An 18112-nucleotide genomic window follows, 5' to 3' on the forward strand; every position below is an offset into this window, starting at 1 on the left:
ACACTCTTGTATCTTGCACAGCACTTCCGGTTCCCTTCCTGAGACGATTGGGAACAAAATTCAGAAAAAAATAGAAAAAAGAAGTGCAGCACAAAATTCATGCGTTTCGTTATAGATATGACATAAGAGCACAAGTTTAGTTTCAAGTTACGTTCCTGAAGTGTCTGCTATAATTAGATGTAATTACCTGAGACGAAATTCAAACTAAACCAGAAAAAAATTTAAAATGGTACCATACAAAAGTCATGGGTTTCAGTATATATATATATATATATGTATATATGTACACGTAAGAGCATAAGTTTAGTTACCAGTTGAGTTACTGAAGTCTTTGTAATAATTAGAATCAAGTATAAATAATACTGATTACCGCACACTTAGCACAAATACAGGAATAAAGAACACATCACCATGTGAAAAAACCCCATGAAAACAATCCGTTAATTGGGAGAAACCATAGGGGAAATCAACTGTTCAGTTCAAATGCGATAATAAAAGGAAAAGCAACATGAAAGTGAACGAAAAATTAACTTGCCGCAAGGGGGAGTCAAACCGACATCTTCTGCATTACATGTGCGGTGCTTTACTAAATAAAGTGCACCACGGTGTCCATGCTCTCATCCACTTCCTTGGGTATTTGTATATGTGTACAAGATTTACATTAGGCGTGTTTTAACATCGCTTTAACAGCACACTTTTGTATCTTTGGAGAAAGTTTATAGTATTTGAAATAAATAAAACTAAGAAGTAGCTCGGGATAGCTCGCCGCACATCTTGACAAGACTGGATACACCTTCTCAACGTCATCGCCTCCGTTATAGACCAAAAAGATTAGAAGCACCCCATTAACGCTCATTCCTTGTGAATATCTTTTTTTTTTTGTCTGTATTGTATCTTCCCCAGTTGTGCCTGTAAAGCCTGAGGGGGCCGAACAATAAATAAATAAATAAATAAATAAATAAATAAATAAATAAATAAATAAATAAATAAATTGTGGTGCGAAAGCACACTGTCCAGTCATGTGAGTGCCTTTGTACCCGTTGTTTAGCACTGCAGGCAGTTTGGCCGGCACATAGATAGCACGGACCGAACGTCGTTCTATTCATTAATGCTACCCCTGCCCTTCTCGCCTCACTTGTACAACCGGCTCTGTTTTTTTTTTCTTTTTGTTCAAAACGCAGGTACTACGCCATCATGTCCCCTCTGAGCTTCCGGTGGACTCGCAAGCGGGGTCCCCACATCATCCTGGCCATCTGGGTGGTGGCTGCGCTGTTGTCTAGCGTGCAGTTCGTTCATGGCCGAGCCACTCCCTTCACCTGGGCCGACGGCACCTACTACGACTGCCACGAAAACTGGGACGAGAAGGCCGGAAAGGTGAGACGCCGCCGCTTCTGCACACTCTCCGTCATGTCCCGATCTCTCCCTTCGAAGCATGCCCCGGCCGTGTCCTATACACCGTATGAGTACCGGTGAACTCATCCAGAAATCAGTGCAGTGAGGTGGAATTTATGGAACCGACCCAGATGGACCTTTGAAGGAGTCCTGTGGCAGGGATATCGTGGGCTGAAAACAGCTCAGATCTTGGTTGTAACAGTGGAGAATTTGATGGCGGCTGTGAGCTGAGGAAGCGCAGGACGGCGAATTGAGTGCACGATGAGAAAAAGAAAATACAATAGTTAGAGAAATGTCAATGGAAGAAACTCCCATCACATTGTTTTCTTTTATTGTTCCCAGTCGTTTGCCAGAACCGTGTGGTGTATGAGATATTTTAAATTTTACTGAGTGACGATCCGTTGGTGACTTCTGGTATTTTGTTAAAGCAGAACGGTACATAAAATGCCCTCGTTCTTTTACCATAGTTCGTGAACGCTTTAGCCGGAACGAATGTCTCAATCTTACGCAAATCCAGAGTTTTTACGGTTTTTGTTTTGTTTTGTTTTGAATGTTTCATCAAAATAAGGCTTCGTAAGTACTACCAAAAGTTCTTTAATATCAAATATTCCATGTTCTGCCATCAGCTCACTGTGGCCAACAGCGCTGCTGTTTGTTCCGTATGTTATGTATTCGTAAATTTCGGTATTATTCTATTTAACACTTTAGCCTATATGGCGAGGCCAGTCCGTAGATCGTAATGCCATATCTTAATGCAGTTTCACCCAGAGCCTTATAGGTGAGTTTTCTTAACGAAGATCACATACTGATCTGATTTTGTACTTAACTGCGCATACTGTTCGGAGTCTTTTATCTACATATTGTATGTGATGTACAAATGAGCAGGATTCATCGAAAATTATGCCAATGTACTTTGTTTTGGTAGAATACTGCATGCATACTTTGGCAGGAGCATTGATTGCAGCGCTCACTGTGTAAGTATAGTTGGTCGGTCAGTTCCACTTTTTTGTATGGGCTGTGGAACCAGATTAACTGGGTTTTTTCTTTGTTCACAAATATATAGTTGTATATCCGCAAATTGGTATAACTTTAAGTGCAACAATAGATGGGCCAAATCATTGACATTCAAATTAAAAAGCAGTGGGCCTAGCACGCATCCTTGTGGGACTCCATGCTTTATGTGAATTAAGTTGCTGTCGATATTTTGAATTCGAACAACCTGACGTCGATTTTTGAAGTAGTTAGTTAAAACCTGAATGAATGGTCCGCGTAATCCCCTGTGAGTAAATTTTCCGAGGAGTACTTCGTGATCCAATGTATCGAAGCATTTTTAAGATATTAGAAAAGCCCAATTACTATCTTAATTTTATTAATTTCACTGTTCACTATGTCTGCAAAGTCTTCTCGTAGTGTGATTTTGCTTCTCTTGCAACGAAGACCATATTGTGAGCTACACAACAGATCAAATTTTTCGCAAAATGAAACCATTTTTTCTGAATAAGCTTTTCCAGAACACACGACAATGCTGGCAAGATTGCTATAGGTCTATAGTTATCGCACTGTTGCCTTCTCCCGTTCTTGTAAATTGGTCTAATCAAGGATACTTTCATTGCGTTTGGAATTAGACCCGTCCTAAATACTTCTGAATAAATATATAGCACTACACTCTTTAAACAAGTAAAGTTAAACAGTATCTCACGAAATCTAATTCCATCATATCCTGCAATTCTAGTAATGTTAAAGGATCTTATTACATCCCAAAAATTGAGATCAGTTACCTCACTCAAGTATGCAGAGCTGACGTTTAGCTTAATTGCTATGTTTTATGCTACCCTAGGGGAATATTCTGGATGTTTGATAAGAGTATTCGCAAACCAGTTATTAAATTCATTTGCTACTTCATCCATTTCTCGTTTTCGAAAATTATTGTTTGCGACTTCGTCTATGCTGCGCTTTGTTTGTCTGTCCATTAGCGAATTTACTACGTTCCATGACTTTAGATATATAGATGTATAGATAGATAGAAACAAGAAGAATATAATAATTGAAACCTAGTATAGGAAATTGCGAAAATATATACTAAATGAAATTAACAAGCATATTGATATTAGCGGAGCGGAGGAAGCCACCTATATGGTATGCACAGAATATAACTCGTGGAACATTTGTCACATAATGATACCAAGCCTACGAAAACAGTGTGAGAAGCCATCCAAATAGGTTAACATGGCTTGATGAGTTAGGAAACTCGCGCGTAAACTTGAGGGGGGGGGGGTTAGTTTCTCACGCGACATGTGTATTCTTAGAACTGTCGAATGCCGCTCGTTGATGGGACGTGAGTGTAATAAGACTTTGAATGATGGCAACTGCTCAACGTATGCGTAACAGCGGCGTATATAGGGCGGTAATGTACGCGTTACTGTAGTTTATAAAGAGACATCTGTCGTAGTTATAGCATTCACTGGAGTCAAGCCAAGCCAACCAAGCGAAAATAAGCCACGCGTTTCCTCTCTGTAGTACCTATATAGGCTACGACACGCCTCCTTCCAAGAGCCTCCGAAAAACACGCACCAGTGCACCTGACGTGGTGCCGCCATTGCAAAATTCCACACGAATGTATGCAGTCGGGCTCATGACAGAGTTTGTAACTCTTCTTTACATCAAGCAGTGTTAAAAAAAACGCAGTTTCACAGCGATGGTAGAGGCAAACTTTACAAATGCCTTTTGGGGTGTATTAATGTGCGCGATCTCAGCACACGGGCGTTTCACAGGGAATGCAAGATGCAACCACCGCGTTGTCGTGCCCGTGCGCCGTTGAAATGCCCCGCGATCACTAACATGTTCTCATGGCTGATAATAAATAAATAAATAAATAAATAAATAAATAAATAAATAAATAAATAAATAAATAAATAAATAAATAAATAAATAAATAACCTACCAATAAATGAAGGCAGGAAGGCACGTCCGCTAGTCTCGCAACTTCGGCGTATGATTGATCAAACTGGCGCTCAAACTGCGTCGTCAGTACATCGCGCCTCTATTATAGTGCAAGGTATACAAGTCATGCCTTTCAAAGCAGTCGTTCCAGTTCGCGCTGCTATATGTGTCGGATACAAATGCAGCAGCGCCACGGGGAGGGGGGTGGAGGCATGCAAGCGAAGCAGGAGGCATGAAGTGAAGCGCAAGAAGAAAGACGCCGAAGACGTGAGAGACGGCGATACTCCAGAGTTGCAGGAAATGGGGTGGCCGTTTATATTTGCGCAGCTTTTGGTAAGAGTGATCTGAGCAAAATTTACGGTGCAAAACATTCTGATGGTGCCGCTAGCATGGCGCTATTTATATGCGAAACTATGAAGATGCAATCTGGAGTTATCTCGCCACGCCAGGGCAAGTGCTGACTACAACTGATCATGACGGCAAACGCTGCGAATCTTGTGGGTTGGGTACGTCGACGGTATTTATGCTATTTGTACTGGCATCGATTCAACAACTGATTCAGAAACACATGCTCAGTCCCGTAGGGACTATATACGGCACGCGTCGATGAAGAAAAAAGGAGTTCAACGTCGTTAATCACGCTGAACAAATATGCTTGCCCTCAATTCAATTCGTTCTCAAGGCGCAGTTAGTTCAGTGAGCGCTCTCATACATAATTACTCATCCACATTGGGGGACTGTTTCTTCAACTGCGAGTTTTTTTTTTTTTTCGAGGAACCCTTATGGGTTTCCTTTGTAGCAATTACAAAGATTGGGTGGATGTCTCATTTCCCATTAATATATTATTACATACACGCACACACGTGCCCAACGACAAAGGCCGTCAGACTTCAAGGAACGCCTCGGGTATTGCGTTACTCGCCGTGGTAAATTACGAAAGAATATCCGTTTACCGCCCTATAATGTCATGACTTTATACGCAGTGTCGGGTGGTAACGCCGATGAGAAATTCCGACCAATAGGACACTCCTTCCGTGAGTCCGCCTGGAAAATTACTTTAATAACTCCCAAGGCACATATTCGAATGACCCGTAGAATGACTGTGCCTATGATTTGGAGGAGACGAATATTTTTAATGGAAAGACATTTTTTATTTCGATTATTTACGGCACGTCGACTCTGGTTGCTTTCCCAATGTCAAATCATCCTGAAAACATAGTACTCGTTTCTGCTTTCTTGCGAGATGATTAAGCTGGAATGCAGGTCACTGTTTTCCATGCTGCCTGCAGCTTAGAAATTCCTCGTCCTTTAACTCCCCCTTAAGGAGCAAATAAAATGAATTTATGGTGCCTTCGTTCTGCATCGAACAGTGCAATTTACCGACAAATACTTAAGTACATCGTTATGACGGCGCTCACATTTTGCTTCATTTCATTCTTATCGAGTCCGGTAATGTAAGGAAACTTATCGCGTGTCTCAGGCCATCAGCGACGTGCATGTGCTGTGCTTTCAGCGGTGCATGCTTTCAGATACCGACTTCTGCCATACTTCCAAGAACGCAGGTAGTTTGCAGTCATTTGGCTGTCTCAACAACCGTCTTTCTAAAATGAATCATCCATTTGCGTTCGGTCTCTGACTTTAACACAAAATTATTATCTCTGCAAGTTCCAATAAGTATAACCTTTATCCAGCACGAACGGTAGCCATCTTATAAAATGGGAGACCTGACGACGCCACCTGCCGCTCTTTCAGTAAACATGGCAAAAGATTGCCGCTGGTGTATGGGGGGCTGTGTGCTGCTCTGCAATTAAGGACCATTTTTTCACGAAGCAACGCTCTGCTTTTATACGCACCTTTTACTCATGCTGCGCTTCGATCGCCCCATTTTGTTTGAATTGAAGTCTGGAGTTTTAGATGTCAAAATCACGATTTCCTTATGAGGGACGCCACAAGGGGGGGGGGGGGGGGGTCATACGCAGTAAGTTTGACCAGTAGGGGATCGTTGACGTGCCTATAATGCAGGGGTCACGGATGCCTTGGCGTTCCGCCCCTATCGAAATGCGGCCGCCGCGGCCGGGATTTGCTCCCGCGACCTTGGGCTTAGCAGCGCGACACCCTATCCGCTAAACCACCGCGGAGGGTCATTATATTTGCCGCTCTAGCCCCTTATTGATCAAATAATCGCAAAACACTTTTCTAGCAGTAGCTGAATTTCAACATTCCTTTCTATTTACTATACTACTAATAATCTTTCACGCGAGGGGCAAAGAAGCATCATTGTGACACAAGAAAAGCGCAAAAAAAAAGTAATGCAATAAAGAAAATTTTAGCACCGACGCACGTATTATAATACCGGTTGCTATTTCTTTAGACAGAAGACATATTTAAAAATTGCCTGAGGTAGATAGCACGATTTCAATTTCTAGATGAAGCAGCCTTCGTTTAACTGTATGCTTAACTGAATAACTAACACAATTACGCTAAATAAGTTTCTAATTATTTCATTTACATTTTACATATTTATATCTACGAATCATAGCTCGTTAGCATGCAAGGCATATCGACTTAAAAAGAACTCTGAGTATGGTACCGGTTTTGAGATAGGCACCGGGTTTCGAGAAGTCCGCGAATACACGCAAAATTACCACGCGAATGGCCGCTCGAGGCACTTCGCGTGTATTTGCGGGCCTCTTTCACGCTCGGAAAAACACTTTTATGTAGCACGTATTTTGCTACAGAAAGCTGTATCGGGAGTTTCTCATGTCGCTCTACAATTTTCTCATTGACACTTATCATATAATTATATTTGTGACGTTGATTATTTTTTATTATTTAGTTATGACTAATTATTTAATTATGCGGAATGCAAAAAAAATTGTCGACGGCAAACAACATTACCTTGGTTCTGTCCAGCTACGTGGCGTTTGCATTTTTTAAAACTTTGGCCCAAGTTAACAGGAACACCTTGTATGTACTACATGTGCGCGCGCGTGCGCATGTGTGTGCGTCTGCGTGGGTGCGTGTGTCTGTGTCTGGCCTGTGTACGTGTGTGTGTATGTCTGTGTGTTCACGCACGTGTGGGTTTGTCTATATATATATATATATATATATATATATATATATATATGTGTGTGTGTGTGTGTGTGTGTGTGTGTGTGTGTGTGTGTGTGTGTGTGTGTGTGTGCGCGCGCCCATATGTGTGTGTGGGTGGGTGCGTTTGTGTGACTGTGTGTGTCTGAGCGTGCGTGCTGTCTTTGTGTGTGCACCTGTGTGTGCGTGTGTGTTTGTCTGGGTCTGTGCGTGCGCGTCCATGTGTGTGCGTGTCTGTCTTTCCGTGAGTGCAAGCCCGTGTGTTTGTGCGCCTGCGTGTGTCTGTGCCTCTCTCTCTCTCTCTCTCTCTATGTGTGTGTGTGTGTGTGTCTGTGTGTCTGTGTGTTCACTTGCGCGCGCGCCGGTGTGTGGTTGTGTGGGTGTGGGTGCGTGTCTGTGTCTGTGTGTCTATGTGTGCGAGCGCGTGTGTTTATGTGTGCTTATGTTTGTATTTGTGTGTGTGTGTGTGTGTGTTTATGTGTGCTTATGTTTGTATTTGTGTGTGTGTGTGTGTGTGTGTGTGTGTGCGTGTGTGCGTGTGTGCGTGCGTGCGTGTGTGCGTGCGTGCTGCGCGCGCGCGAAGTTGACTGAAAGTAAAGCGCTTTAGGCAACTAGCTGCATCGGTGTTTGAGTACGTTCAAGTTTATTGAAACGCAACAAATTGATTTAGACATTACGGCCGGGGACCCCCATTCTGTGCTTTTTTTGGAATGATATAGTAGATGTTTTGGCATGCAGATATGGCGCAGACTGCTCCTTGTCTCATGAGCAGAGGGTATAGTTAGATACAGGGTGTTTCACTTAACTCGGCCCCACGACGCAACCAAGAGTGGCGCCGGTCAGATGAAGATGATCTCGCCAGCCATTTTGTTTATGCATCATTGTCTATCTTGTAAATATTGTAAATACACCTGTATATGTGACTTCCGCAACGTACCAAATTGGTGAGATGGGCTGGGTACCCACTAGAAACAAAAATGGAGCTCCGCAGTGGGCGTCACCTCGGACAGGACAACATGATGGACGAAACAGGACCCGAAATGGGGCGGTCCGCACAACGCCTACAACCCCGACGGTTGTCCTGGCTCAGCTGCGGAATCCTGTAACGTTCGGCTGCACCAACCACCTCGACGTGGAAGACTGGATCGCCACGTACGAGTAAGTGCCCACAGCAAATGGGATCCCACAATTATGTTGGCCAACTTGGTCTTCTAACTACAAGGCAAGGCGAATGAATGTGTGGTATGACAACCACGAGGAAGAGCTTAACGACTGGGAAACGTACAAACAGAAGCTGAGGGAATTCTTCGGCCGTCCCGCTGGTCGGAAGAGCACCGCTGAGAAAGAACTAGCGACACGTGTCAAAACGTCCACAGAATCATACGTCTCATACATCTAGGACGTGCTGGCTCTGTGCCGTAAGGCCGACAGCGATATGTCTGAGTCAGACAAGGTTGGGCATGTACTGAAGGGGATCGCTAACGATGCTTTCAACCTGCTCATATGCAAAAATTGTGAAACACTACAGGACATCATAAAAGAGTGTCAACGCTTTGAGCAGACCAAGAGCCTCCGCACTGCAACGCCATTCGCGCGTCTGCTGAACACAGCTGTGACATCCTCCTGTGACGACGGGCTAGGAATTCCGCGACCACCGTCATCAGATGACCTGACGGGGATAGTGCGGCGAGAGCTTGAACCTATGGCTCCTGCAGCCCTTTTTTCACGACCCAGTGAGCTCAACAACTTGCCTATAGCACCATTTGTGCAGGCAATAGTCCGCGAAGAACTCGTGAATCTTGGAGTTCATTCTGTATGCGCCGCTGCGCTTCACAACTCTCTCGTGCTCCTTGTCCATTGAATGGTCAGTGGTATCCTGCACGCTACCGAAATCCAGCCGAGTGGCGAACCCCACACGATCGGCCAATCTGTTTTGCCTACCTGCGTATCGGTGGCGCTGCTGGCCATTGTAATAACCGTACTGTCTCCTCCCCTCTGCGACCGCCATTCACCACTTATTATCGCCCCGAACAGAGCCAGCGTCGTTACCAGCCCCTGTTTGAACCGCAACAGCCAAACAATCACACTCGTGCCCCTTGGAACAGTCCCTCGTCGTCATTCCGACGTCACCAGTCACGCCGACGCTTGAACAAAGTTCTCACACCCGCTGCATCACTCACCCTCCGCGTCGCCGACGGCGGAACGCCTACCGTGATTGGTATGTGCGCTGATCGCATTTACATCGTGGCGCATGAAACGACTGTTTTGTTGGCCGTTCTGGAACAATGCCTTTACGACGTCATACTTGGCCTATATTTTTTATCGTCCCATTCAGTCCTATTTTGCCGGCGCGTCTAGTGTCATTCAGCTTGCTCTGCCGCATGGCTGCTCTAGTCCACTAGTCACACAACCATGGTTATATTCTCCCGAAGGCATCCGCCTGTCGCCTCAAGCCACTACGTACGTCACTCTAATGTTCCCATCTGTTCCTGACGGCGTCTAAGTGCTATGTGCCACCACTGATATACTGCTTGAAAGGAATTTGGCAATTCCCCATAACACGCTCACTGTTACAGGCAATCAGACTTCGCTCCCTCTCCTTTATTTTACTTGCTCGGCTCAAATTGTTCCCAGAGGCATGTCCTTGGACGACATCTCGTCTGTGAACGATTGCGAGATATCGGCTCTTGACGCCCAAATTCCGTCGTCCTCTACAGGAACCTCCGATTCACCGACTCTCACAGACGAATTTTGCAAGATGATCGCAGCTCACCTTCTTCCTGCACAAGCTGCTGACCTCTACCGTCTCTTGGAAACTGCGACATTTTTGACCTTGACGGCCGCCGTTTAGCCCAGACATCGGTGGTCACCCATCGTATTTACATCGGAGACGCCAATCCGATACGCCGACGGCCGTACCGTGTTTCAAATGCTGAACGACAAGTGATCCAATGAGAAGTCGATAAGATGTTGACTAAAGGCGTTATCGAGCCATCTTGCAGTCCATGGGCGTCCCCTGTTGTTCTTATCAAGAAGTACGGCAGTTGACGCTTTTGTGTCGATTACAGAGACCTCAACAAAATCACGCGCCAGGATGTCAATCCCTTGCCGCGTATTGATGACGCTTTGGATTGCTTGCACGGAGTCAAGTACTTTTCATCTATAGACCTTCGATTAGGCTATTGGAAAATCACGGTAGATGACATGGACCGTGAGAAAACTGCCTTCGTAACATCCGACGGCCTCTACCAATTCAATGTTATGCCGTTCGGCCTTTGTAATGACCGGCAATCTTCGAAAGAATGATTGGCTCCTTACTTCGCAGCTATAAATGGTCCACATGTATGTGCTATGTAGACGATGTGATGGCCTTTTCACCAACTTTCGCGAGTCATCTCACGTGTCTCTCGGTCATTCTAGCTGTTTTCCGACGCACCGGCCTGCAGTTGAGCTCATATACAAGCGCTACTTTGGACGTCATCAAATTACTGTTCTTGGCCAACTCGTTAGTGCCGCTGGAGTTCAAGCCGAGCCTGACAGGATTCGTGCTGTCCAGAACTTTCATGTTCTGTCTTTCACCACAGATGTAAAAAGATTGGTAGTGCTGTGTTCGTATTTCCCTCATTTCGCCAAGAATTTCGCTGAAACCGCCCACCGACCCATCGACATAAAAAGGACGTTACCTTCAGATGGGGCCTTGGCCAAACCAAAGCCTTCTCCACCCTCGTACGCTTGCTAAATACTCCAACAGTGCTGGCTCTATATGATCCATCTGCCGCCACGGAACTGACCACAAGTCACCATAAAATTAGGGCTGTACTCATTCAATGGTAGCGTAACGCAGAGCGCGTAATTGCATACGCCAGCCGCCTCTAGTCACCTGCTGAGAGGAATTTTTCAATTACTCAACGGCAGTGCATGGCGTTAGTTTCCGCAGTAGCCAAATTCCGCCCCTACTGGTACGGCCGCACATTCTCCGTGGTTACCGATCACCCCGACTTGTGCTGGCTATCGTCACTGAAAGATCCGACTGGTCGATTGGGTAGATGGGCGCTACGGCTCCAAGAGTATTCATTTGCTGTTTCATGCAAGTCAGGCTGCTTGCACAAGGACACCGACTGCCTCTCCCGTTATCCTGTCGACCACCCTGAAAATGATGCGCATGACAGTGACGCTTGAGTCCTAGCCCTCTATGATCTGCGTGACATTCGCATTGAACAACGGCGTGATGACTGCTTATGTGTTCTCATAGATCGTGTCAATTGTGGACATTCGGATCCCACGTTGGGCATGTTTCTGCTCCGCGACGATGTTCTCTGCCGCCGCAGCTTACGCCCTGAAGGACCAGAATTTTTACTCGTTGTACCATGCCATCTCCGGACCTCAGTTCCTGAGCAGTTGCATGACGCCTCTACTGCAGGCCACCTCGGCGTTTCGCGTACCTACGACCACGTACGGCGCCGCTTCTACTGGCCAGGCCTATACCGCTCGGTGCACCGCTACGTTGGAGCCTGTGCGCTCTGTCAGCGCCGCAAAAAACCAGCTGTGCTGCCCGCTGGACGCCTTCACCCCATCGATGTGCCCTCAGAACCATTCTTTCGCGTCGGTCTTGACCTTCTCGGACCATTTCCGACGTCGAAATCTGGCAATAAGTGGTTCGCATGATTGCGTACGCAACCTGGTACGCGATCACGCGAACTTTACGCACAAGCTGTGCAACTGAGGTGGCGGATATCCTTTTACATGACGTCATCCTTAATCACGGCGCACCCAGGCAGCTCCTCATTGATCGCGGCCGCACCTTCTTGTCCCGCGTTGTTGAAGACCTGCTTAGCTCCTGTTCTGCCGAACACAAGCTTTCCACCACCTACCACCCGCATACAAGCGGATTCACGGAGTGGCTCTATCCCACGTTGACAGAAATGCTGTCTCTGTACGTTTCTGACGACCACACTGATTGGGACAGCACGTTACCCTTCGTGACCTTCGCCTATAATTCGTCCCGTCACGAGACCGCTGGCATATGTCACCCTTTTACCTTCTGTTCGGCCGCCACCCTACTTTTCCCTTTGACACACTGCTTCCTTCCTCGACGAACACTCCCACTGAATATGATCAAGACGTCTTCGCCCGGACTCACGCAGCACGTCATATTGCCGGCTCCTGGCTCACTGAGTCTCAGGCCGCACAGAAGATGCGGTGCGACCGCCGACATCGGGACGTTCGATATTCCGCCTGACTCCGTTGTCCTCCTATGGACACCATGTCACCACGTCGGCTTGTCTGAAAAGCTGCTGCCACGCTACACGATACTGCGTCAGCTTGGCTATGTGAAATACTAGATCGCTCCGCTGGACTCGCGTCTCCCCAATGACGCTGTGCATGTGTCCCGGCTGAAACCTTACTTTGCCGCGAGTTCACCTCCCCTTAGTTAGCACCGACACGGCGCCTTTGCAGGTGGGGGTTATGTTACGCCAAAAGTGGCGCCAGTCAGAAGAAGTCGACTTGGCGTGTAGAGGTAGAATTGATCTCGCCAGCCATCTTGTGTATGTATCATTGTCTCTCTTGTAAATATTTTAAATGCACCTGTATATGTCACTTCCGCAATGTAACAATATGCAAATGCTACGTATCTGGACAGAACCAAGGAAATGTTGTTTGCCGTCACTTGGAGATACTTCGATTATTTTTTGCACTCCGCCTAATGGCATAATCAGTCCTAATTAATTATTCAACTTCTGAATTATTGTAATTAGATGATAAGTGTCCATGAGAAAATTGTAGAGCAACCTGAGCAACTCCCGATGCAGCTTTTTGTTAGTTAATACCTGCTACATAAAAGTGTTTTTCCAAGCGCGAAAGAAGCAAGCGAAAACACGCTTAATTGCCGCGTGACTGGCTGCTCGAGCCACTTTGCGTGTATTCGCTCGCATCTTTCGCGCTCGGAAAAACACGTTTATGTAGCAGGTATTAATTAACAAAAAGCTGCATCGGGAGTTGCTCAGGTTGCTCTACAATTTCCTTATTGAAACTTTTCATCTAATTATAATAATTGACAATTTGAATAATTATTTAGACTAATTATGTAATTAGGCGGAATGCAAAAAACAACCTGAGAATCTCCAAGAGATGGAAAACAACTTCACCTTGCTTCTGTCCAGCTACGTAGCATTTGCATATGTTTAATCTTTGGCCCAAGTTAAGTCAAACACTCTGTATATATAGTTCCCTACCACCTATGCAAGTAGTGTATACAAAAATAACAAGTACAAGAAAAGCTAACGCGCACACAGTGGCATTGTAATATGCCTCTGCAATGTCGTTGGTTTTCGATAGTTTAAGGATTTCTGGTAAACAGACGTGCGGTCAGTGTTGCTCGGCTTCAATTGCGTTATTCGAAGATGTGCCGTAAACATAACATTAAAATGTTTTATTGAATCGTTCTGATTAACCACCTGAACAATGCCAACTGCCATGCAAGTTATTCGACAACCAGAAATGGGCTAATTCACATATATGTATATGTAGTAATGTAGGAATCACACTGGCCGCGGTGATACAATATATTAACTTGCGAGAAAAAAGCAAGACGGAAGTTGTTTTCACATATTTCTAACGTTTCAAAGAGTGGATCATCCTTTCTCAAAGACCGGTGCCCGCGCAGAAACGTTAGAACTATATATTGAGACTTTTACAAATAAATTGTAAATACATTAACACGACAAATACAGTCAGACATCTCTCCTCTCTCTCTTGACACACACACACACGCAAACACACATGCACACACACACACACACGTACACACGCACACACGCGCGTACACACACACGCACGCACGCACACACACACACGCACCACGCACGCGCACACACACACACACACACACACACACACACACACACACACACACACACACACAACACACACACACACGTACACGCACGCACGCACATCAACAGATTATACAGGTGGCACTCATTGCAAAAAAACTACTTCTCTACTAACGTTTCTAGGCCGTCGTCAGTCTTAGGCAATACCCGGACCTATACAATCTTTACTTCAAGCATATACATACATATACTATTTGGACACCAAGCCTTAGAATGATTTAAAAAGCACGGTCTGTCAGAAAACTGTATACAAACAATGGAGTTGAATTTCTTCGAGACAATTCGCGTAGCTTGTTATCTCATTGGAGTTGCATGAATGAACCGCCGGGTTGCTCAGTCAGCCAAGGCGTCGCGCTACTGAGCACGAGGTCGCGGGATCGAATCCCGGCCGAGGCGGCCGCATTTCGATGGAGGTGAAATGCAAAAGCGCCCGTGTTCTTGCGGTGTATTGCACGTTAAAGAACCCCAGGTAGTCAAAATTAATCCTGAGCCCTCTACTACGGCGTATCCCATAATCAGAACCGGTTTTGGCACGTAAAACCTCAGGAAGAAGAGTTGCATGAATGTAGGGGCGGTTATGGGCAGTTTATTTCAGCTTTTTTTTTTTAATTTGGCATTTGGTCTTTAAACTCATTTTAGAGCTAATGAGAATTTTGGAATGCAACTTAGACGACAATCTTCTTTAATAGCAAACGTATTAATATGACTAGGAGCGTTGAGCACCCCGAGAAGATAGCGCTAAGCTCGCAAGAATAGGGTCATCATACTGACGATCGATGAAGACTTTGAATCAGCTTTAAGGAATTCCCAGAAAAAATGTATACACTGAAAGAAACCTCAGTTCCTCACGAAACTCATTATAACGCTTAACATTAATTCCTAAGGCATCAGAATATGCAGATGGTTATTTTACACTTCCTCTTGTCTCACGAAATTGCGGAATACATCACACAACACAATCAAATATTAGATCGTCGGGCTTTTTTCATCATATGGATAAAGCAGAGGCTGGTCATTACTTATGCGGGCGTTTCTCGTTAACTTCGCTTCGACCTTAATATGCCAATTTTATAGACGGGATAATTTACGCATGAGAAATATATGATTACGTTAATTATAGAGGCTTATAAATGGGTGCTTTTAGCACAGAACTAAAACTAATAGATGGATATGGAATAATAATTCAAGTTTGGCAAAGAAAAAATAAAGCATTCATTTCGCAATGCACTGTCACGGGAATGAAAACAGATATCACAATGTTGTGATCTTCAATTGGGACGTCCAAAGAGGAGCAAATTTATATACTGGCTTTGCATAATATATAATAATTTATAGGCTATTAACTTCCATGTATTGCAGTAAGAAAGTCTTACGTGAAGAATACAAAGATTTGACGTAGGCTCCTAAGATATAAAAGTCGTCTTTAGAACCTTTAAAGAATGAATCTTACAGGTCTGCAATAGACTAAGAAACTTCTGTGAGGTTTTATGTTGTTCTAATATTGAGGTATCAAACTTAAGGAATTTTCCAATTGTCCGCTCTTTTTGGCAAACACTTTCGTGGCCACAAATCCAAATTATCCGTTCTATTTGAGGTAAAGCTTCCTTAAGTTTAGCTATCTTAATTCAAATCGAGTCTTATTTCATTACGTACTTCTGCGCTTTTCACTTCTAGGCTTTTCATGTGTTCGAACGCGTTAATTGGTGTTTGCACAAAGATTCGGGCTGCTGTTAAATTACCAAACACATTTAAGGCCTCAAATCCGAATGCTCTGTTCTATTCCAGGTAAAACTTTCTTAGGTTCAGCTATTTTAATTCAAATCGAGTTTTAGTTGATTGCGTACTTCTGCGCTATTCATTTCTACGCTTTCCATCTGTTCGAACGCGTTAATTGGTGTTTGCACAGAGATTTGGGCTGCTCTTAAATGAAGACCAAGCTAAAACAACAAATGAGCATAAACTGATGGAGTATTACTTATTCTTTTAAAATTCTCCAAGGTGAAATTTCTTTCTGAATGTCGCACCCTAATCGCGGTGACCACGACGACGGTGGCCCGTTGCGGATGGCGTGGTGATAATGAGCATTTAGCGGCCGCTTTTGTGCGGAAAAAGTTCCCAGGCGGGGCAGGTTTACTTTCTACTTCCTTTGAATGGAGTGTAGTCATCCGTTATTGGTGAACAATTATCTGGCACCGAGCAGACGCTTCCGCAATTATCGACATCATAGGACACTGATACGAGAATGTAAGTGAACCGTGGTCCCCCGTATTTTGTTTTTACTTCCTTTGATGGCTTGCCAAGCATATGATCGGGGTAAGACCTGATGTGCCTTTACCTTTATAATTCTGTGTCTTGTACATTCAAGATATCGTGGCTAACCACCGCGTTAGTCCATTTGCTATAATGTTGCGCTGCTGAGCTAGAGGTAGCGAAAACGATCGAAATGAAAACGATCATGTGCTGAAATTTATGTGCACGCTAACGAACCACAGGTGGTAAAAATTAATCCGGAGGCCCCCACTACGGCGTGATTTCAGCACGTGAAACCCCATCACTTATTTTATTCGAAGTCATCGAGACTGAGGGGAAAACGAGCGCCTCTCTTGCTGTTATCGTCGCAGGTGTACACGGCTGTGATATTCACGGTGACCTTCCTGACCCCCATGCTGGTGCTCACATTCACCTACTCGTCTATCGGCTGGAAGATGTGGCGCCACACGTCACCTGGTAACGCCGACATCCAGCGCGACCAGCAGCAACTCACGGCTAAGATGAAGGCGAGTACAACACCGATTTCTTTCCTTGCAGCGTCTACCGCTAGAGCAGTGGTCTCTGCCCTTTCTACACCGATGCTTGATGTCCACTAGAAGTGGGGTCTCTACGCCTGCCTTATAGGCAGCCACGGTATCAAATTCTAGACTCGGAGGCTGTTTTTTCTTTTGTTTACCATGACGAAGTTTAGCCTTGCAAGAAAAGACGCCGGGTGCATTGCGAGAAGTACTTTTTTTTTCGACTGAGTGGTGCTAATCCATAGTGGAAAAAAATTCTCGCAATTTCGCTTCATACTTCGCGGAAGCATACTTCCAGGGCTGCGTACGGTCACATGATTAGGGAAAATGACGAGGCAGGTAGAGTGGTGCCGAAAGCTACACTTCGTGCATAACATGGTTGCCAGCACAAAACACTTTCAGTGGCTTCCATTTAGGAGTAACAGTAAAAATTTCCTTTATTTTCTTTCTTGCATCTAGGAGGCTAATTTTGGAACCATGTAGCGAAGCAAGAAGTACGGTACATTCAGACCCATAGGTTAGTCGTGTGTGAAGACGTTATTACTACTACTACACGTTTCGTACTTGAATTTGCCATGGATGATTCCGTGGTTCCAAAATACGATTATCGTGGTGAAGAGAGAGAGGGAAGGTAAAAGGAAAGGTGTACGATTATCAAGAAATCGATCCGATTAGCTACTCTGCGCGGAGGGAGGGGGACAATGTGAGAGAAAGGAAAGAGAAGACAGAAGTACGAAAAACGTAAGTTGTGCACACAATCAATCGTTTCCGTGGATGCAAAGAGCGCTCGCGCGAAGACCCTCGCGTGAAGCACTTGGTGGCCTCACGTACAAAGCAATGCCGGGTGGGTCACGTGCACAAAATTGTAGGTAACAGACCACAAGTGGGTTAATTGGAGTGACACGTTATTTTCTAAGGTTTCCTTACAATCACATCTGCAAAGCTTATTGTTTTTCATCGGAGGCCGTGGACGAAAAAACAATGTCTGTCTGTGCAGCCCGGTTCTCA

At 45.0% G+C, this 18112-nt stretch overlaps 1 protein-coding gene across 1 annotated transcript in view; it reads left to right on the forward strand.

Moving 5' to 3' along the window:
• LOC119438455 (RYamide receptor) overlaps window positions 1–18112 on the forward strand; it is an 84783-nt gene that overhangs the window by 5650 nt on the left and 61021 nt on the right. The window contains exons 2-3 of the mRNA XM_037704784.2: window positions 1182–1374; window positions 16937–17092. Coding sequence (XP_037560712.2) covers window positions 1182–1374; window positions 16937–17092 — 349 coding nt within the window. The remainder of the gene's footprint in view (window positions 1–1181; window positions 1375–16936; window positions 17093–18112) is intronic.

The sequence above is a fragment of the Dermacentor silvarum genome, chromosome 1 (assembly GCF_013339745.2).
Source record: "Dermacentor silvarum isolate Dsil-2018 chromosome 1, BIME_Dsil_1.4, whole genome shotgun sequence".
Classification (NCBI taxonomy): domain Eukaryota; kingdom Metazoa; phylum Arthropoda; class Arachnida; order Ixodida; family Ixodidae; genus Dermacentor; species Dermacentor silvarum.